Source organism: Oncorhynchus gorbuscha, linkage group LG14 (assembly GCF_021184085.1).
Source record: "Oncorhynchus gorbuscha isolate QuinsamMale2020 ecotype Even-year linkage group LG14, OgorEven_v1.0, whole genome shotgun sequence".
NCBI classification, from domain to species: domain Eukaryota; kingdom Metazoa; phylum Chordata; class Actinopteri; order Salmoniformes; family Salmonidae; genus Oncorhynchus; species Oncorhynchus gorbuscha.
In genome coordinates this window covers 25217097-25238282 of record NC_060186.1, presented here as the reverse complement: position 1 = coordinate 25238282, position 21186 = coordinate 25217097, and the positions used below count along the sequence as shown (strand labels likewise).

The following is a 21186-nucleotide window of genomic DNA, read 5'->3' as shown; positions in this document are numbered from 1 at the left end:
GGGACATTTTCTCAAAAGTGAGGTTACAAGTTTATCAACTTTCGAAACAGAAGTACTTTCCCCATTGTTCCTCCACTGCATTGTTTGATTTACCATTTTGTGGCTCTGAGTCTCTACTTTTATCCAATGTAAAAAATTTAAAAAACGCCATTTTAAATTTTGCTACATAAGACCGAATCGAGGTGGTCGGTCACATTTTTGTTCAGTGTATTTTATAGTAGGGGACGAACGTATAAAATACAAAGAATATTTTTCCCACACAACTTGCGTCATGGCAAAGTGTGGAACCGCTGTCATATAAAAAGTTTTATTTTGAAACAGAGCCCAAGGTAAACCCATGCTTTTTAAATTTATTTGTTTAAATCCACATTTCATCACTTTCCTACCCTCACTCCGCTTTGTTAGGGAGCAGGCGTAGGGTCTTAGATTGAGAGAATCTTTATCATGAAACCGACTGAAAAAAGTAGCAATCTATATTTGAAAAAGCACGTCTCGTGTTCATATTTCACAACTTCTGCAGCCTTTTGGAGTTAGGCCTATATTTGATTAAGGCTACATTATTGCATGCTAAATGTTTCTATCAGTGATAGATGAGCGAACAAATAGATGAGCTGTACCACCTCTACTTATTTTCCCAGACAGAGAATTAACCAAATACATCCTACAGAAAGAAAGAAAATCACATTGATTAAGACAAGTCCCAATCTTTTGGTCAGATAGGACTAGGCTACTAAACGACTGCAATTGAAGAGCAAAATAATCCACATAACATTCTGCCAAAATGTTCTGATCAGTGTCAATACATGAGCCAACTAGACAAGACGACCATGAGCATCACTCACCTCAACTTCGCTAACATTTCCTCAGCCTAATTGTAGCCTAACAAACATCCAAATGGAGATTCAGTGAAAATAACACTCTGACATCGATTGAATTGTCAAGAGCAGCGCAAAACGGTGCTAAAATAGTTGATCACACACATGTAAGGCTACAATTCAAATGTATTATAACAATGATGACTTCCGGAGTTTCAGTAAGCAACAATTTGATGCCTTCAATTGAGTTAGCCTACTTTATTCCAATATGTGCATCATTCAGTGATATTTATTCCCAAAGTAATTATTTATGAATATTTCCAAGTGGGGTTAAGAAAACAGTTAATGTGCTGGGCATGGTGAAGAGATGGGTGAAGTGACATGCCTCGCAAAGTTTGGAACAGCTAGGAGGAGAGTAGTAAGGGCGCTGCCGAGCTACCATCAAGAGCTTAAAGAAAAACTCCCATCTTTTGGTATTTGTTTCATTAGTCAATTGTTGATGTAGTCCCAAATTGTTTTGCATGTCAGCAATCAAGTTAAGATATAGGACTTTCAAAATAAATTAAAAAATACAGGTGTTTTGGGTGGAATTTCCTTTTAAGAGCATAGTGCATTACGGCGACATTTCATACTAAGCCGTAGGCAGAATTTTACCGCAATCATGACTAGGTTGGTTCGCGGAAATAAAAGTTAGCAGGATGCTAAAGTTGGAGGGAAAATGTCTTGGTTTGAAAGGTGCGGAAGAGTCCACTTTCAACTTTAGTGGGCAGTGGTGAACCCTGACCTGTGTGTGTTCCGGGGGTCACAGAAGGCTCTCTCGATGTCCTCAGTGTGATGCAGGCGTATCCAGCCGTTCCCATCAAACACCTCCCACTTATAGGGCAAGTTAAAATGCACACGGATACACTGGTCTGGGCACACAAACACATTACACAAACAAGCATGAAAGAACCACAACCAAACATACCAAAAGCATAGAAAATATACCAAAAGGGGAGCGCCGAGTCTAGGTCCAAAAGGCTCCTTAACAGCTTCTACACCAAAGCTATAAGACTATGAACAATTAATCAAACGGCCACCCAGACTATTTACATTGAACCCCCCCTTTGTTTTTACACTGCTGCTACCCACTGTTAATTATCTATGCAGTCACTTTATCCCTCCTTACAGTCCAAGTCAAACGTTTGGACACACCTACTCATTCAAGGGTTCTTCTTTCTTTCTTTTTTAAAACTATTTTCTACATTGTAGAATAATAATGAAGACATCAAAACTAGGAAATAACACATATGGAATCATGTAGTAACCAAGTGTTAAACAAATCAAAATATATTTTAGATTGTTCAAAGTAGCCACCCTTTGCACACTCTTGGCATTCTGTCCGCCAGCTTCATGAAGAATGCTTTTCCAACAGTCTTGAAGGAGTTCCCACATATGCTGAGCACTTGTTGGCTGCTTTTCCTTCACTCTTTGGTCCAACTCATCCCAAACCATCTCAATTGGGTTGAGGTTGGGTGATTGTAGAGGCCAGGTCATCTGATGCAGCACTCCATCACTCTCCTTCTTGGTCAAATTGCCTTTACACAGCCTGGAGGTGTTATTGAGTCATTGTCCTGTTGAAAAACAAATGATAGTCCCCCTAAGCGCGAACCAGATGGGATAGCGTATCGCTGCAGAACGATGTGGTAGCCATGCTGGTTAAGTGTGTAAATAATTCACCAACAGTGTCACCAGCAAAGCACCCCCATACCATCACACCACCTGCTCTATGCTTCACGGTGGGAACCACACATGTGGAGATAATCCGTTCACCTACTCTGTCTCACAAAGACATGGCAGCTGGAACTAAAAATCTCATTTGGACTCATCAGACCAAAGGACAGATTTCCACCGGTCTAATGTCCATTGCTCACGTTTCATGTCTCTTCTTAGTGTCCTTTAGTAGTGGTTTCTTTGTAGCAATTTGACCATGAAGGCCAGATTCACGCAGTCTCCTCTGAACAGTTGATGTTGAGTTATGATTGTTACTTGAACTCAGTGAATCATTTATTTAGGCTGCAATCTGCAGTGCAGTTAACTCTACTGAACTTATCCTCTGCAGCAGAGTTAACCCTGGGTATTCCTTTCCTGTGGCAGTCCTCATGAGAGCCAGTTTCATCATAGCGCTTCATGGCATTTTCTGTTTCTCTTTGCATTTTTGAGCTGTTCTTGACATAATATGGACTTGGTCTTTTACAAAATAAGGCTATCTTCTGTATACCACCCCTACCTTATCACAACACATCTGATTGGCTCAAACACGTTAAGAAGAAAATAAATTCCACAAATTAACAAGGCACACCTGTTAATTGAAATGCATTCCAGGTGACTACCTCATGAAGCTGGTTGAGAGAATGCCAAGAGTGTGCAAAACTGTCATCAAGACAAAGGGTGGCTACTTTGAAGAATCTCAAATATAAAAATATATTTTGATTCCAACATGATTCCATGTGTTATTTCATAGTTTCATAGCCTGGGGAGGGAGGGGGTAGCCTGTTGTATTCGGCGCATGTGACAAATACAATTTGAACAGGCAAAAATAAATAAATATTTCATATCAAGGAGAAGAGAGCTCACCCTGGAATCTACAGTTCTTGCGTATGAAATGCAGACAAATCTCCTTCCTGTCCTCTTTCTTGACCACAGGACTGGAGACCAGCTCACCTACACGCTCTGAAACACACATATAAAGAGGGATTATGCACATATACTGCAGATCAAGCCAAAAGAACACACACACACTCCAGGTGAGGGATTTACGTACCTTTAGCAGTGTAGGGTGTAGTGGGTGTGTTGAGGCGGTGGAGGTTCTGGTAGACGAAGGGAAGGTCGTTGATGATGTCACCGCTAAGGCCCCTCTCCTCCAGCATGCGGCGGCCATGCTGGTCGATGACATGCTGCCTCTTGCACTTGGGCCCGAACATGCAGTCGTCATGCACAAAGTGCATGCACATGTGCACCTTGGTGCAGCTGTCCCTGAAGGTACATGCGCCGTGGGGCCCGGAGCCCTTGTTGTAGTGAGAGCACACCTGACGTCAGGAACACACGGCAACAACGTCAGAGACAATCATCGTGGGAATGCAGTCACACACAGCCAACCAGAGGGGCTGGGTCAAGCAGTTGCCTTTAGAAGGCTTACATGGTCACCGGCCAAAAAAATGATCTAACCTCACACACCAAGAAGTTCTACTTTACCTCTCTGGGTAACGAATACTTCCTGGGGACAAACCCACATCAACAGCGTAAGTTTTTATATTTCCATTTTTTTTTTATTCTTTAAAAAAAATATAACATTCTTTGTTTGCTCTTTTTTTTGTTCATTTTTTTTTTTTTTTTTTTTAACACACAAGAAGTCCCACAGGTTCAAGGTGGCTTGTCTTCATCTCAGATCACTCTTCACCCACACTGGGCTTTAGGGTGGATGTGATGGTATTCGTAGTGTTTTTTTCTTTTGTCTTTTCAACCTTTTCATCGATTTACTTGTGATATTTGTTTAGACTGGATGAGCCAACATTACTCTTGGAAAACTGAACACGCGTTTTTTCCTTTTCTTTTTGAGAAACTTGTTTGTCTCCGTATAGTTGTCCAATCAGATTACGGGTGCATCTAGTTCGGAGCGGTATCGTCCAATCAGTGTGCAGGATTCACTTCTCACTGGCACTGAACCTGCCTATAGACTTGTCCAGAATTCCCTTCTCTGGAATGCCAGGATGTAAGCTACTCCTGTCCTTCCCTCTTTGGGGAGATAGAATGAGAGAGAGATAAAAAAGAGTGAGAGAGAAAAATAGAGGTCTACGCCTTCTACCCATGAGCTCGTACACAAAGAGCACTCAGAACACTGCTACACTCCCTGAGGGCAGAAACCTGTAATGCAGAAACGTCCCACATTTTACTTAAAGGAGCAAGACAAATTCACACACAAAGAGAGCATGAGACACAGCATTGCCTTTCTACTGTATTCATCTAAGGGAGAAAGGGTATATGAAAGTCTACAAGGGCTTAGGGAGAGGTGCTAGGGATTGGAACTGGGCTCATTTCTTAATGGAGACCGCCAGGCCCTGGTAAGGCTCCATCCAGGTGTGTAGTGGGGCTCTAGTCTGTAGTGGAGCGGCCTGTGCTGTATTTTGTGTGCGTGTGTTTCTGTGAAGCATTTATTTGGGCTGCAATCTGTTGGTGTATGTGTGTATGTGTTACCTCCGGCAGCAGGGTGGGATCATTCTGCAGCAGTAACAGGAACAGGTCATCCTCGTGCAGCTCATGCAGAGTGCACTCCCTCAGGAGCGTGTAGTTATGCTCTGAACGCACGTCATGGGAGAACTTACACTGCTTCCTACAGAGAGAGAACAGCACACACACACAGACTGGAGTAGAGTAGGTAAAGACAGGAGTGTACCATAAAGACATCAGGCATCATTTTGTTTTTTTGTAGGCTACTGAAAACTCATGATCATGATATGCCTTGTTCCAAATCAAGGAATCTAAGCAAATAGGCAATTCTGCATCATATGGCAATATGTTGTATTTTTAATATACCTGATGATATTAATAAATGTGCTAACACAAGTTTTACATACATTAGTGGACTAGACTAGAGGATGCAGGTGTTATTTGTCCAGATTGATCAATAGAGAATAAAAAGGGGGCGTGATGGCTATCTCATATATGCTATGCTGCTGCTAGCTAGCCACTCCCCTCTTCAACCTAGCAAAAACTACTCACCACGGTCGAGGTTTCTCTTACCTGCCTTTCCCAAATCTACAGTTTCCATAAACAAAATATTTGCAAAGGTGAAGCTCCTGGCAATCTCTGCAATCTTGTTTTGTGTAATTTTTACACAGTCGCAGCGACGTTTTGGCGACAATCACACAGTCAGTTCCCCATTCGTCCGTCCTCTCTCGGTTCCGCACCGCAACAAACCGAGAACACTTCTTCACGATGTACCAAAAGTCGTCTTCAGTTATTTCAACACGCTGGAATACTTTCCTGTGCAATTGCTGGAGGGCTAGGGAACCCTTGTTGCTGCATAATATACTGGTGGCATGATGAATTACTCTGGAGTAGCTGGACATTGTTGGTGCCTCTCTCATTTGCGGATGAGAAGGCGGAAGCAGAAAACCAGCAACAGATTGTCAGTGCTAGTAGTTCTACTTTTCTCCACGCAGGGGCGATCGAGTTCAATTCAGAGCATCACAGAAATGCAATGGCGATTGTCGCCCCGTTGTGGATAAAAGTGGAGTGTTCCGATTTTCAAGCATTCTATTTTCAATAATATGTTACCAATATGGCACACAATCAGTTTTAGCCCCTATATTATACTATTGATAAACACTATTGGTCGTTGTGGTGTACTTTTCCCCTCTCTCTCTGGGTATGTGGTCTCTGATTACTTCATCCATCTGTGACTGATTAACAGCGTGAGATATAAAAGTGGTCAGTGCTATCCAGTACCCTTAACAATAACCCTTACCTTCTTCTTGCATGTGTGGCAAAAATGTGCTGTGTAAGGTTTTAGCAATTACATTTTTTTTCTAGACTATTGAAATCAGTCAATAATAGTTCATGTCAAATGCTGCTAACACTCACCCCAGCAAATCTGAAGGGTGTTGAAGGATATTTTAACAGCCAAATTGTGTTACATTTAGTGTTTGTTTGCATGTTTTGTACGATAAATCCAGGTGTTTAAAAAAAACTAAAACATTCTTACATCATACAAAACAGAACGCAGGTATTAACGAGAAAATACATGGTAAATCCAGGTGGTGTTTCGTTCCTATGGCATAGGGATGACATGACACTCCCTACAACTTGGTAAGTACTTAAATATTAACACAGCTCTATCCAACGAAAATAATGGAATGAAACTATTTATTTTAATATTTCCATTCAAGTGTGTTTCTGTATCTACTTGTAGATTTGAACCACTCCAAGCCAGAAGAGGGCGCTACAGGTTCAGATTGCAACTCTTCCCACGGTCCCGCCAGTCACTTCTGATTTGCTGTAGTATTGTGATGTGAAACCAAGATGGCGTCTACGGAAAGCTAGTTACATTTGTAGACAAATGTATATTTAACGCATAATGTATTTCATTTTAGTTTGTTCTATGCCAGTACTAAATGAACAATACATTCTGACAGATTGGGCCGAGAGTGGTGTTGCTAAAAAAATGGATGGCTAGCTAGCATGATAGCAGTAGCATCTAGCTAGTACGCGACCAGTTTAGTACGGCAATAACTTGTGTATCGAATAGTATTAGCTCTCCTAAAAGCATGACCGAGGCTCCACGTGAGAACGAACTGCGGCCTGTGCCACGTGAGCGGGCGATTCTGGAGAGTTTCTTCACGCAGCTCGGAATGTTCTCGTTCGACCGGGCTAAGGACTATGTGGAGAAAGAGAAGGACAGTAGCAAGAGCGCAGGGGCCATCTGGGCCGCTCTCCTCGCCGCCTTCGCACACCTTTCCGCAGCGGAGAAGGCCTATCACAACATGACGTTCCTGGGACAAAAGCTGGGTAAAAAAGTACCCCATGTAAACACCCACGGACAGAACATTTATTTTTTGTTTCACTGCAGAACTCATTGGTGTGGCAAAATGACACCCCTCGGTGCAATTACTGTAACCTATTACAACGGTGGGAATAATGTGTGGGACTTTCCAACTTGGAATCTGTTTCAAAAACTGTCAACAAACAACGCATACGAAGTTGTATAGCGTCAGAATAAGATGCCAGGTTCCCTACTATAGTGGGCTATTTTACATTTTTCACTCACCACGTTTATTCCGTGAAATGTCTGTCCTCACTCTGGTAGCCTATGGACAAACATTTGTATTTATTTATTTATTTATAACAAATCAATACATAAAGCACATGGGGGAACACAAGCGTACATAGATTACAAACAATAGACAATCGAGCGAGGGGGTACAATATCACATTACAATTACCCAAGGACCTTAAGGGACATGCATAGAATTGTAAGTATAACAGCTTTTTTGTTAGTAGAGCATTTAACAGTCTTAAAATACAGTTCAATTTCTTTGAAAAAAAAATGGGTATGAAAATGTGGTTTTCTGTTTGTAAATGTACATTTGTGTATGTGAAATTTGGCCAAAAGAATAATGAAATAATGAAATGAATTACATGAAAATGATTCAGCTTATTTCTATTGTATGTAAAGAATCCAAACAGTACATCTCTCCACAATAGTGTAAAATCTTCATAAATGTGTTCAATTATAAACGTACTGATGTCTTGCCACAGTTTTCTTACATGTATACAATGCCAAAAAAGATGGAAAACTGTTTCTGGGTGGTCATTACAAAAGGAGCAATTTGAGTTGATGTTTTCCTTAAACTTCTTCATATAGTGGTTGAATAATTTTAAAGGAAACTTCCTTAATTTTGTTAACAAGTAGGTATGTGTGTGGCAACAACCAAACTTTTCCAACAGATATGATCAATAAATCCATTCCAATAACATTTACATTTAAGTAATTTAGCAGACGCTCTTATCCAGAGCAACTTACAAATTGGTGCATTCACCTTATGACATCCAGTGGAACAGTCACTTTACAATAGTGCATCTAAATCTTAAAGGGGGGGGGGGTGAGAAGGATTACTTTATCCTATCCTAGGTATTCCTTAAAGAGGAGGGGTTTCAGGTGTCTCCGGAAGGCATGACATAAGGTATAGGTACAACATCCTGCTGAAACAAGGATCGTAATCGCTCTGTTGTTGAATGGACCAAAAGAGAAACAAATCTTTCCTACTGATGAGTCAACAGGGTCAATAGAAGGTAGGCTCTGAGGGTCAGGTCTTGACATGTTTCTGAATAACATAGCAAAACCTGAGGGAATGGCATCTAAAACAATTGCAAAATCTTTAGGTGTTACAGGGACCTTGTAAAGTGATAAGAATTCTTTATAACTGAATGAAAGACCCTCTGCATTTACCAGTTGACTCACCAATAGGATATTATTTCGGAACCAATATTCTAAAAACGAGGTATTTTTATACAATATATCCTGATTATTCCATATATAATATCTGTGTGGAGAAAAATTGTGTTTATAAATTAAGGACCATGACAAGAGAACCTGCTGATGAAAAGCAGAAAGTTTCACTGGAACTTTGTCAATATTATAATTGCAAAACAACATGAAGTTAAAGCCACCAAAAGTAGAGAAGACATGATGAGGAATAAAATTCCAGATAGAAGTGGGTCTTCTTAGGAATTGTTTTATCCAATTGATCTTGAAAGTATTATTTAAAATAGTAAAGTCCAGAAAATTCAGTCCACCATTCTCATAAGTGTTCATTACAACAGTTTTCCTAATGTAATGGGTACGGTTTCTCCAAAGAAAGTTGAAAAGCATCTGGTCTATCTCCTTGCTTATTTTACGGTCAAGATATAAAGATGGAGCACCATATGTTAGTCTAGAGATACCTTCAGCCTTGGTTATTAGGACTCTACCTTTTAAAGATAAGTCCCTCTGTAGCCATTGATTTAGTTTCTTCTGGGTTTTTTTAATAAGAGGATTAAAATTTAGTAAGCCTCTAGACTTCTGATCCTTTGTAATGGTTATGCCTAAATATGTAAGTTCTTCTTTTACTGGAATACCATAATATGAAGGTGTCACACAATCTTTGACAGCTGAGTTCACATTGATCGATATGGGAATTTGGTTAGCATCTTTCAGGAAAAAGTGTAGTATCGTCAGCCAGCTGGCTTATAATAATTTCTTTACCAGCTATGGAAATACCTTGTACAGGACTATTATTTAAAGAATTTGCAAGAAGTTGGGTGATTAATAAAATCAGGTATGGAGAGATAGGACAACCTTGCCTAATTCCTTTCTTTAACTAACATCTAGGTGAGGTGCCATATTTCAATTTGATAGAACTGTTACCATTTGCATAGAGAGTCTTAATAGCCTTACAGAAAAAATCCCCAAAGCCAAGTCTCTCAAGGGAGTGGAAGAGAAAATGATGCTCTACTGTGTCAAATGCTTTATAAAAATCTAAAAATAATATGAAGCTATCCTCAGTTATTAGGTCTGAGTAGTCAAGTACGTCTAATACTAGTCTGTCATTGTTAGAAATATGTCTGTTCCTCATGAAACCAGACTGTTTCTCATCAATGATTGCATCCAGGACATCTTTAATTATTTTTACAAGTAGTGAGGCTAAAATCTTATATTCATTATTAAGAAGACAAATTGGACGCCAGTTATCGATGAGCAGCACTTCTTTTTTAGGCTTAGGTATCAGTGTTATTAACCCCTGACTCATTGTAGGAGGGAGAACATTGTTTTTAATACTCTCTAAAAAAGACTTCGAATAGGAAGGGAGCTACTTGTTCAGAAAATAATTTGTAAAATTCTGATGTAATTCCATCAACACCTGGTGATTTATTGTTCTTTAGATGTTTGACAGACTCTAATCTCTTCAACTTTGATGGGTTCATCACACTGTTTAGATTCTATATCACTGAAAGAGTGAACATTATTCCGTGAGTTAAAAAACATATCTGTGGATTCCTGACACTACGTAGAGCTATACAATTTTCTGTAAAAATTGCTGCAGTATTTAGCGATTCATTTTTGGTCATCTGTAATAACACCATCAATGTTTAACTTATGGATAGTGTTATTTTTAGAGTGAAATTTCTCAAGTCTAAAGAAATAGGATGAATTCTGTTCTCCCTCCTCAATCCATTTTTTCCTAGATCTAATAAAGGCTCCTGCTTTTAATTTATATATATTATCCAGTTTATTTTGTAACTCAATTAGTTCCATCTTCTCCTCCCCCAAGAGGTCAGCTGGGGACCTCTGAGAAAGGGAAGCTATCTTAATGATCACCTTTTCCTCCTCAGCTCTTCTGGTCTTAGCAAGATTACTACCATATTTTCTAAGATATTTGGACACCTCAAATTTAAAGAGCTCCCAGTTCTTGCAATAAGATTTTTCTTCACAAGCCCTTTCCCAAAAGTGTGAGAGCAGATCTTTAACCTCAAATGTAACTATATCATTATTTAATAATGAGCTATTTAGCGTCCAGTAGGATGCTCTACCAAGGTTCGTATCAGGGGTAGATATTTTGATATCAATGTAAATAGCCCTATGGTCTGTGAGGGGAGTAGTACAAATATTTGTAGTAACACACTCACTATCAATACATTTGGATATAAGCCAAAAATCTATTCTGGATTGTCTGGAGCCTGTTTTGTTACTCCAAGTGAATGATCTGTCGGCCGGAAACCTCTCTCTCCATATATCAGTTAGATCAAACTTTTCCATAAAAAGTATTAAACCCAACTTTTGATTGGTTGGCCTACCTGGGGGCCATCTATCAGTTGAATTATCTATTGTAATGTTAAAGTCCCCTCCTATCAATAATAACGAATTGGGAAATTTAGATAACCAATGAAGTATATGTTTCTCTATAGATTCAAGCAACTCATCATTCTCATGTTTGGTGTTGTACCCGTAGAAGTTTACAGTAAGAAGTTTACAGAAGACAAATAAAGTGACCAAAGGGGTCACAGTCCGAATGTAGAATATGGATAAGAGCGTCTGCTAAATGACTTAAATGTAAATTACCACCAAAGATATTTTTCATTGTAGTGACACCAGCGGAGCGTTCAGATCCATGGGAGAGCCAAATATCGTTGCCCCACTGTGACCTCCAGAAGTTGGCATCAGCCAAAATTGAGTGAGACTATTGAAAAAAGCAAAAATCTGTTCGAAATTGTTTAGCAAATAAAAATAATGCCTTGCGCATCACACTGTTTCGTAACCCCCTAGCATTAAGAGATAATATAGACAGACAGAACAACAAAGATTATATAAAAGTATAAACTGTAGTAGGATGAGTCAAAGACGTAGGAGCAGTAAACGATAAGGAACCGAGATCTGCACCGTTTAAGTCAATTTAAAGTGAAAATAGCTTATTCCATAACCTTTGAGCTAGACGTTATCTGGCTTTGAAATTCAACTCAACTGGAAATGATGTTCAAGACCAAACCAAGGGTTCTTGTAGTAAGAGAAACTAAAAGCCCTCTTTAGTGTAATCAGGAAATATTCTGAGAAATAAAACAACAAATAATAATTTCAAGAAAAGGGTACCTACTATTTTAAGTACATATGAAAACTGATTATAAAATAATTGAATAACAAAATGTTTTACATATAAACGTTCCTAAGACCTTTTTTGGAAATAAGTATTAATAACTAAATAGAACAATAACCGTGTAAAGTCAGAGCAGACCTGTATGCCATTTAAAACAGTATCTTAGTTACTGTATACATAAAACATAAATTCAGCTTTCAATCTTCTTCGTAAGTTTGTAAACAAAATAGGTCTTCTGGTCATACAAGAACAAACTAATAAATTGAAATACCTGAGTATTCTTGAAAAATAGTCACCTGATGCTTGTTAGGTAAACAACATAAGGAAAATGAGAATACCATGGCAGAAACCATCAATCTGTTCCGTCTGGTGGGATTTTAGGGAGGAATATGGATTTCTGAACCGTTGATGAAACCTCGTCCTCCGACAAAGTAAGCATCCTTCCCCTCACTTCGTGCTATCTTGATCGTTGGCCACAACTTGTTCCTTCTTTCTATGTCTTCCGGGCTGAGATGCTCGGTGAAACGCATACCATGGCTCTGAAGGAAGGTGTTCTTCCTAGCAGCTTTCCAGACAGCATCCCTGTAGAATCTGGTAGTGAATAGGATGATACCCCTTGGTCTTGAATCGTTTTGCTGTTGCTTCTTGCCGAGGCGATGCACAACGTCTATGGTATCACCAACTTTGTTCTTCTCTGCAGGCATAACGTCTTGGCAGATACGGATAGCCTCTCCTCGCACATCTTCATTCTCCACCTCTGGCAAGCCGTAGAGTCTCAGGTTCCATTTTCTTGTGTATTGTTCCAGATCAGTGAGACGTCTATGGTAGACATTGTTATTTTTTTCCACCCTTTCCACATTTAAAAAAAACTTTTGCCACTCTCGTTTTCACATCCTTAATTTCACCACATGCAAACTCCACAGTCTTTTTCTAGCCTTCGATAACCATGGTGTTCGCGCCTACCATTTTCTCAATGGCATCACACCTGGAGTTGACGAGTAAGGAGAGGGTAGCCACGATGTCAGAGGTCATGTTGGGTTTTTTGGAGGGTGGAGGTTTGCACGGTGTAACCGGTAAAAAGTTTGGTACGGAGCTCGGTAAAAAAGTGTCTGTTCAAGCAGCCATCTTGGCACTCCCCTATGGACAAACATTAAGAATACGCTACGTGGTGAGTTGATGCCTATTCCGTCAACTAGTTGAATTGATGACGCAACTTTGTATGCGTTGTTTGTTGGCAACCTTGTACTTCACAAAGTTTTTGGAACAGATTCCTGTTGGAATGTCCCACAAAATTATACCCACCCTATCACAAGTGGGACTAGTATCACCACGGTGTTATTATCCAGGCGAGAAAGTCACGTTCCATAATAGAACGTTGAAGTGTAGGTTTCTAACAGCAGGTGGCGATACAAGCCCACATTTGTATGACTTGTGTATTCAGCAGCTAATATCACGTGGATATAGATGGGGGTAGGAGGAAAAACGTACAACTGGATCAAGGATTTCCTGTTTGGAAGGTCTAGCCAGGTGAGGGTGGGGAATTGCATGGATAACGGTGCACAGCAGGGGAGCGTGATTAGACCTCTGTTCTCAATTATGGTCAATGATGTTTACTCTCAGGTATGGCCGGATATTGGGAGGTCGTTATTGTCAGATGATGGGGAAGAAATGTGCCATACATAGCCAGCAAGCTACAGGAAGCAATAAGGTAGAGCGGTGGGCATTAATGTGATGATTCAGGTTCTCTGTAGAGAACTCACTTTACCAGGAGGAAGGTGGGAGATGTGGTATGTTTGAGGTCATATGAAAAAACACTTGTAGAGGATGGGGTCCTTCCGGTTCCTTGGGGTGTACTTTGACACGAGACTCACCTGGGCAGAACACATTGACAGCGTGGTGGGAAAGTAAGAAGGTGCTAAATGTGATGCGCTGTCTGACGGGGAAGGAGTGGGGGGCTGGGCGTTCCTCATTGAGGACTGTGTATGTTGCATTGATCTGATCTAATAGACTATGGCAGTGTAGAGTATGGTTCGGCAGCTCGGACCTCCTTGGAAAGGCTAGATGTCATACAGGGACAAGGACTCTTATGTAGTGGGATGTTTCGGATGTCCCCAGTGACTGCGCTACAGGCGGAGATGGGGGATATGCCCCCAGTGGCTGCACTACAGGTGGAGATGGGGGATATGCCATTGCAGATTAGGAGACAGCAGCTGGCAATGAATTATTGGGTCAACCTACAGGGACATGTGGTGTCTCATCCTGCAAAAGGGATTTTACAGGCATGCTGGGAACATGAGCGAGCACAGAATATGAACTTTGGGTGGGTAATACCCAGGCAAGGCGGAGATGGGACTGTATGGAGGGGAGTTTAGTCCAACGTTAGCTATTCCTGTAAATCCACCATGGCTACTTCCGGCTCCAGTAGTTGATCAAGAAGTGTTGGAGAGACTATAGAAAGATATGAAGCGTGTTGATCCATCTGATTTGTTTAAGAGACGTCTGGATACTGTGTGTCGGGATTTTGTGGCCATTTACACAGATGGTTCGAAAGATCCAAGGACAGGATGCACTGGGTCAGCATTTGTAGTGCAGGAATGGGGGGAACGTATGTACAGATCATCTGGCTGTATATATGGAGGAGCTGATGGCCATAACGTTGGACTTGAAGTGTGTGGAGGAAGTCAATCATTTAGCTCACGTAGCAGACAAGACCTGCTTTGAGGTACTACAAACCCATGGCAGGATTAGACAGATGGTTATACAGATAATATCTACTTGTGTCCCAGCCTATGTGAGGTTGGAGGGGAACGAAGCAGTTGATGTACTGGCTAAGCAAGCACTTAGTAGTAGGGATGTTTGATGTTGTAGTTTCAATGAGCACAGCAGAGGTAAAAAGGCCTGATATGGACAGTGATGGTGCAGCGATGGCAGGAGTAGTGGAATAGATACTAAGGGCAGGCATTTATTTCAAGTACAGAGGAATATCAGGGGAGGGGAGGACAGCAGTAAGGGAGACTATTTTTATAAGATTAAAGGTGGGACACAGCCTGTTGAATAAGTCCTTAAATGTGATAGGAAAGTGTGATTATTGCCAGGAAACAGACAGTTGAGCATGTATTGCTCCAGTCTGGGCAGAATCAGGGGTAAGAGAGAGGATGAGATCTAGTTTGAGGGAGAAGGGGATACAGGAAATTAGTTTAAACGCTCCAGTACAGTAGGTGGCGGTAATGCACCATAACGTTGGATGCCAACCTCAGATAAAACCCACCGAACAAAAAGACAGCAGATCGTGTCTACCCCACTCTCTGAGGGGTCGGCTGAAAACTGATGTTTCCGGTTTTCACAGATACAGTATTTAACCTAACTTCCATTTCCCCTGAAAAACAAGTTGTTGGGATTCCGCTCTGGTGTGTTTTTACATCAGCTACGTTAGGCTATAGCTCCCCAAACAACAATTTCCAACATGGACTGTTTTCTCTACGTTGCTCCAATATGTTAATCAGGATCAATCAACCCACTCTTGCAGGCGGCCAGTCGTTCTTCAGCCGCAAGGACTCCATCCGCACCATCTACACCTCCCTGTTCAACGCGCTGAGGAATGTGGTGACCATGGGGCGCCACGCCCAGCCGGGCTCCCCTCCCTACCTGGAGGAGCTGCTGTCTCACCTGTCGGAGCAGCTGTGCCACTTCACCCAGGCCCGCATGGAGATGGCTGACCTGTACGAGAAGATGCATGCGCTGGGCAGCCAGAAGAACATCAACTCTGAGGAGCTGGTCGCCACCCTCGAGGCGGTGGTGCAGAAATACAGCTCCAGGTGTGTGGGGCGTGTCATGTGGCTCAGCTCAGCTCAGCTGTGCTTGCAGGCTGTAATAGTGTGTGTGGCTGAGAAATTGCAGGGAAAAAGAGACGGCAAGAGTATGCGGGGGAGGGGCGGGTGGTGGAGCATGACAGGGGAGGGAGGGGTGGGAAGCTTTCTGCTGAAATCAGCAGATATCAAATTTAGCTCAGCCGGAACCAAAGCAAGCCCAACACAGAAAAAGCCCACTGTGCGGCTGAGGTGCAGTTCACACTGCAGCGAGTCACGATCTGTCACACACGGGTGGTTGTGCAGTCAGGGGTGAAGGTGACTCTCTCGCACAGCAGTCGACACAGCCATGGAACGTAATTAGCATTGAGACTACACAGGATATTAACTGCTAATCAGGGCCAGCACCTCCACACCCAGTCGCCACATCCTTAGCATCAGAGAACACCAGAAACATCCAATACTGTTCCACGGCCACAGTCCATCTCTTACAGTATATAAATCAGCATTAGTACCAATAAGGCTATTTATCATTAGGATAATTGGTCTTACTGAATAGTGAACACAATTGATTCGTAGTGCAGTGTGATCAGTTTTTAGACTGCCATCTGACACCGCCAGCATTTCTCCCTTATATTAGAAATAGCTTGCTCTCCAATGACCCCCTCCATCTCCCCCCCCCCCTCCCTCCCAGATTCCACCACCCCATCCTGGGCCGCTTGGAGGGGGGCTTCCAGACAGAGGTGGATGTGGTGACACAGCTCCTGCGCTGCCAGGCCCAGGTGTCAGAGTGGCACTTCCTGCCCGCCCTGCTCAGCCTGCATGGGGCTAGCTCTAAGCTGACCGCCTGGGGACAGCTCTTCCAGCGCCAGAGGGAGACCCGCAAGCACCTGTTCGGAGGCCAGTCCCAAAAAGCTGTGCAGCCACCCCACCTGTACGTGTGGCTGCAGGGCTTCCAGGGGGCGCTCCTTGCTAAATTCAGCTTCTACTTCCATGAGGCGCTGAGCCGCCAGACGGTGTCCTCAGACATGAAGGCCCTGACGGCACGCACGGCGCCCGATTACCACGGCAAGATCTGTTTGTTTATCCGCAAACACGATGCCAACAACGTGTCGCTGGTGTTCGACAACCGCGGCCTGGACAGCTTCCAGGGCCACGGTTACCACCACCCGCACTCGTACCGCGAGGCGCCCAAGGGGGTGGAGCAGTTCCCCGCCGTGGTGTCCCTTCCCGGGGGTGAGCGGCCGCTCACGCACTGGCCCAACGTCATCATGATGATGGGGGACTTCGAGGCGGAGCTCAACACGCCGGACAAGGTGGTACACTTCTATGACGACAAAGTCCAGAGCACTTACTACCTGACCCGACCGGAATCACACTTCACCCTGGTGGTCATCTTCGACGGTAGGAAGTCAGAGAAGGACTCGCACATCACCGCCTTCCTGCAGGAGATCTCTGGCTCACTGAGGAACTCCAAACCATTCAGCACCCTCAAACCTGGCTCCAAGGGCTGAGCGAGAGATGTCCTACTTCAAATACATCATAAACTGACTGTGTCCCCATAAGGGGTGGGTGCGTGTAACTTTATAACAGAGAGACCAGGCATTGTTCCATAGACAGGATGAACAAGTTGTCTAATCATTAGGAAAGCTTCCAGTGACATTGTTGCAACATTCTGATTGGTTTTAGCTTCTTAATATGGGCGGCCAGGACCTTTTGCTTTACTACTTGAAATATAATTAGAACCTCAACATGAGCTTGTTTTAATTCAGAGAATGGCTTCAACCCGTGGTCCAACTGCTTGTTCTGTTGAGCATCATGATTGGAATCTTTTAGTTTGTTTTGTCAAATCAGTTCTAGACCAAAAGAGATGCGTCACTGACGCAGTGTGGCCTTCTCACAGTGAACTGACTGAGACATTTAACCTGACTCTATTCCAATCACAGGCCAGACAACTTCCTACCCGTCAGGGATATAATGGTGCAATGTACTGAAAAAGCCTTTGCTTAATTTGTATACGTTTGTTTACCGTCAACAGAAGTGCTTAATTTTAGTTTTTTCCTGGTATGTCATCCTCTATTTAGTTGTACTTGTTTATCTGTTTAATTCCCAAATGACTGTAGAAGAAAATGTGTGTGTAAGAGGTGATTTCACACTTTTCGGGAAGCTTCTTAAGACTTGAGGGTTCAGACGGCCAACTGTAGCACATCTCCATCCCGGCCCCACACCCAGCAGGTGATAAACAAGACAATAATGAAGGATCGACTATGCAAAACGCACTTGTTAATTTCTTCCCTTTTTTTTATTTATAATATAAATACAACATCGATACTATGCATTTGGCTATAAGAGCTCGTCTTTAGGAAGCTCAGGAGTTTCAGATACAGCAACACTAACAGACAAAACCATTTCCTTTAATTATCAGACACATTCAGAGACAAGCCAACATCCCTTAAAATGCACCTGTTCACATGTTATAATGCTACATGCCAAGTACACAATTTTTCCTATACATCAAAGTGCAATGTCACAATAGATTAACTCTAGGATTCATAATTCAGTCTTCTACTAAAACATTTTGACTATTTCATTCTAAGTGCTGCTGCTCTTCGTTCAGGACATGCGTGAGTGGATTACAACTCCCCACAAAGACAAGGGTAAAAAAAAGGCACTTTCACATTGACACACACATCCCCAGGACTCCTCAAACATGCACACACACCAGTTCCCAACCCAGTAAAGAGGACACATTCAGTGTGCTGTTGTTCAAGTGTATTTTGGGCATTTACACCCCCAAGAGCCCCACCCGGTTTGCTTACTGTGAACTTAAGGTTATTTAGTGACTTCAGTGTAACACAAACAGACACACTATATTCCCACACACAAACTTAAGTGCCAGCACACACGCACCCCTGTCCTGCACATGTTCTGGTACTAAAGGCAGACATGAATAATCCATTTTATCCACCATCGCACTTACAAAGGAACAGAACGAGGGCAGGCAGAGGAAACACACACACAGACAAACAGGGAAATGGGGAAAGAAATCACACATACCCAGGCTGAGGGAAACGTACTCTACAAACTCCTATCTCACTGTACCTCCAAACCATTTCCCCTGGCCTGAGTGTGTGTGTCGGTTGAACACGAGAAGGCTGTTTTCTAGTAGTGAGGGTTAACGCCACCGCCGGCCCTGTGACATTAGTGCCCACTGAACATTCAATAGAGAGCTGAACGTAATTAAATACGGGAACATTCATTAAAATAGCTGAACATTGGTTAAATAGAATGTGAGTTTTGTCACCAATGCCTCGAGAGGCTTCAGTTGAGGCATTAGTGAGCTTAGCAGCGGAACCAAGTGAAATAGAAAATAAAAAAGATCAGACATCCGCCCTTGTTTCCACACTGTGAGCCTCCCTTTACCCATCAGGCACCTCATCACTCCGCATCGTCCCTTTCTTTTGCTTCGCCAATGAAAATCGCTTGTAGATACAGCAGCCAATTGAACTACACTAAGAATACAGCAGCCTTTTGGTGATAGACCTTCATTAGATGAAGAGCCTATTGTCATTACATAATCAACGTTCACATCACTGAAACTACATTTCACTGGAGAACTACACTTCCCACACATCTGTGACTACATCTCTTTTACAGGATAGGGTTCTGCTTTCTTTAGCTTATACTTTTTTCTTGTACGTCTCCCATTCAGCAGTCCCATTTTACATAGCTACCCTTTGATAAATGCTTCGATACATGGAGAAAGTTAACTCCTATACACCAACAAGAGTACACACCAACCTGACAACACACATAAATATCATGGTATATCATGTATTATTTTGTATTACTACATAAAACCCTTTTCGTTTCAGATCTGTCCTACCGCTTTCTACCCTTGTTCAGGTTTCGAAACAGTAAGCAGGTACCCTGTTCTCCTATTCTTTATTTTGGCCCGGGTTGGCCTGGTTTGGCTCATCACATGGTGCAGGACTTGTCCAGCAGAGGGGGGGTGTTACTCTTGGGGGGCACCAGGGGTTTGGGCCTCAGGGCTGGGGGCGAAGTGGAGCCCCCATACGGAGTGGAGTCCCCACTACAGGCTTGAAGGAGCCCAGGGTGTCGGGGGAGGGGTTGGTGGATCGGAGGGGTGCAGGAGGGGGGCCAGGGAGAGGAATGAGGGGGCTCAGAGGGCTAAGGGGACTCGGGGTACCAGGAGTCCCTGGGGTGGAGGGGGTGCTGTGGGGGCTGGGTGACTCGGAGGAGCAGGCTGTGATTGGGCTGTTCTTAACCTGCTCCAGAGTGTCCAGGACCACGTCTGGAGCCGGTCTGCAGCCCCCCCGCTCCATCTGCTTCAGCTGCCCCAGAGCCACACTCACACTCTCCTCTATATCCTACGGAGAGACGGGAACGAGGCAGGGTGGAGGAAATAGAGAACATATAAGATGAAGTGTAGTTTGATGTGTGCAGCAGGTGTCTGTCTGCAAGTACAGTTGATGTCGGAAGTTTACATACACCTTAGCCAAATACATTTAAACTCACTTTTTCACAATTCCTGACATTTAATCCAAGTAAATATTCCCTGATTTAGGTCAGTTTGGAGCACCCCTTTATTTTAAGAATGTGAAATGTCAGAATAATAGTAGAGGATTTATTTCAGCATATTCCCAGTGGGTCAGAAGTTTACATACTCAATTCATATTTGGTAGCATTGCCTTTAAATTATTTAACTTGGGTCAAATGTTTCGAGTAGCCTTCCACAAGCTTCCCACAATAAATTGGGTGAATTTTGGCCCGTTCCTCCTGACAGAGTTGGTGTAACTGAGTCAGGTTTGTAGGCCTCCTTGCTTGCACATGCTTTTTCAGTTCTGCTCACACATTTTCTAATGGATTGAGGTCAGGGCTTTGTGATGGCCACTCCAATACCTTGACTTTGTTGTCCTTAAGCCATTTTGCCACAACTTTGGGATCATTGTCCATTTGGAAGACCCATTTGCGGCCAAGCTTTAACTTCCTGACTGAGGTCTTAAGATGTTGCTTCAATATATCTACATAATTTTCCATCCTCATGATTCCATCTATTTTGTGAAGTGCACCAGTCCCTCCTGCAGCAAAGCACCCCCACAACATGATGATGCCACCCTCGTGCTTCACGGTTGGAATGGTGGTGTTCGGCTTTCAAGCCTCCCCCTTTTTCCTCCAAACATAATCATGGTCATTATGGCCAAACAGTTCTATTTTTGTTTCACCAGACCAGAGGACCAAAAAGTACCATCTTTGTCCCCATGTGCAGTTGCAAACTGTAGTCTGGCTTTGTTATGGCGGTTTTTGAGCAGTGGCTTCTTCCGTGCTGAGCAGCCTTTTAGGTTATGTCGATATAGGACTCGTATTATTGTGGATATA

At 42.7% G+C, this 21186-nt stretch overlaps 3 protein-coding genes across 6 annotated transcripts in view; 1 reads left to right on the top strand and 2 right to left on the bottom strand.

The window, feature by feature from the left end:
- parp12b (poly (ADP-ribose) polymerase family, member 12b) overlaps window positions 1-5980 on the bottom strand; it is a 12597-nt gene extending 6617 nt beyond the window's left edge. The window contains exons 1-5 of the mRNA XM_046297623.1: window positions 5595-5980; window positions 5049-5184; window positions 3619-3883; window positions 3432-3527; window positions 1600-1726 (exon numbers count right to left, since the gene is read on the bottom strand). Coding sequence (XP_046153579.1) covers window positions 1600-1726; window positions 3432-3527; window positions 3619-3883; window positions 5049-5184; window positions 5595-5941 — 971 coding nt within the window. The 5' untranslated portion in view covers window positions 5942-5980. The remainder of the gene's footprint in view (window positions 1-1599; window positions 1727-3431; window positions 3528-3618; window positions 3884-5048; window positions 5185-5594) is intronic.
- On the top strand, window positions 5937-19903 carry LOC123994705 (KICSTOR subunit 2-like). Of its 2 annotated transcripts, none has more exons than XM_046297625.1 (5): window positions 5937-6222; window positions 6573-6662; window positions 6743-7361; window positions 15507-15795; window positions 16481-19903. In XM_046297625.1, the coding sequence occupies exons 3-5, from the start codon at window positions 7121-7123 to the stop codon at window positions 17298-17300; spliced, it is 1350 nt and encodes a 449-aa protein (XP_046153581.1). In that variant the 5' UTR covers window positions 5937-6222; window positions 6573-6662; window positions 6743-7120; the 3' UTR covers window positions 17301-19903. The 2 variants fall into 2 exon arrangements, with proteins under 2 accessions (XP_046153581.1, XP_046153580.1); XM_046297624.1 differs by having other exon boundaries at window positions 5940-6222; window positions 6766-7361.
- Window positions 18070-21186, bottom strand: part of LOC123994688 (SLIT-ROBO Rho GTPase-activating protein 1-like) — a 37891-nt gene continuing 34774 nt past the window's right edge. For all 3 annotated transcript variants that reach the window (XM_046297588.1, XM_046297589.1, XM_046297590.1), the window contains exon 23: window positions 18070-20177. In XM_046297588.1, the coding sequence (XP_046153544.1) occupies window positions 19833-20177 (345 nt within the window). In that variant the 3' untranslated portion in view covers window positions 18070-19832. The remainder of the gene's footprint in view (window positions 20178-21186) is intronic.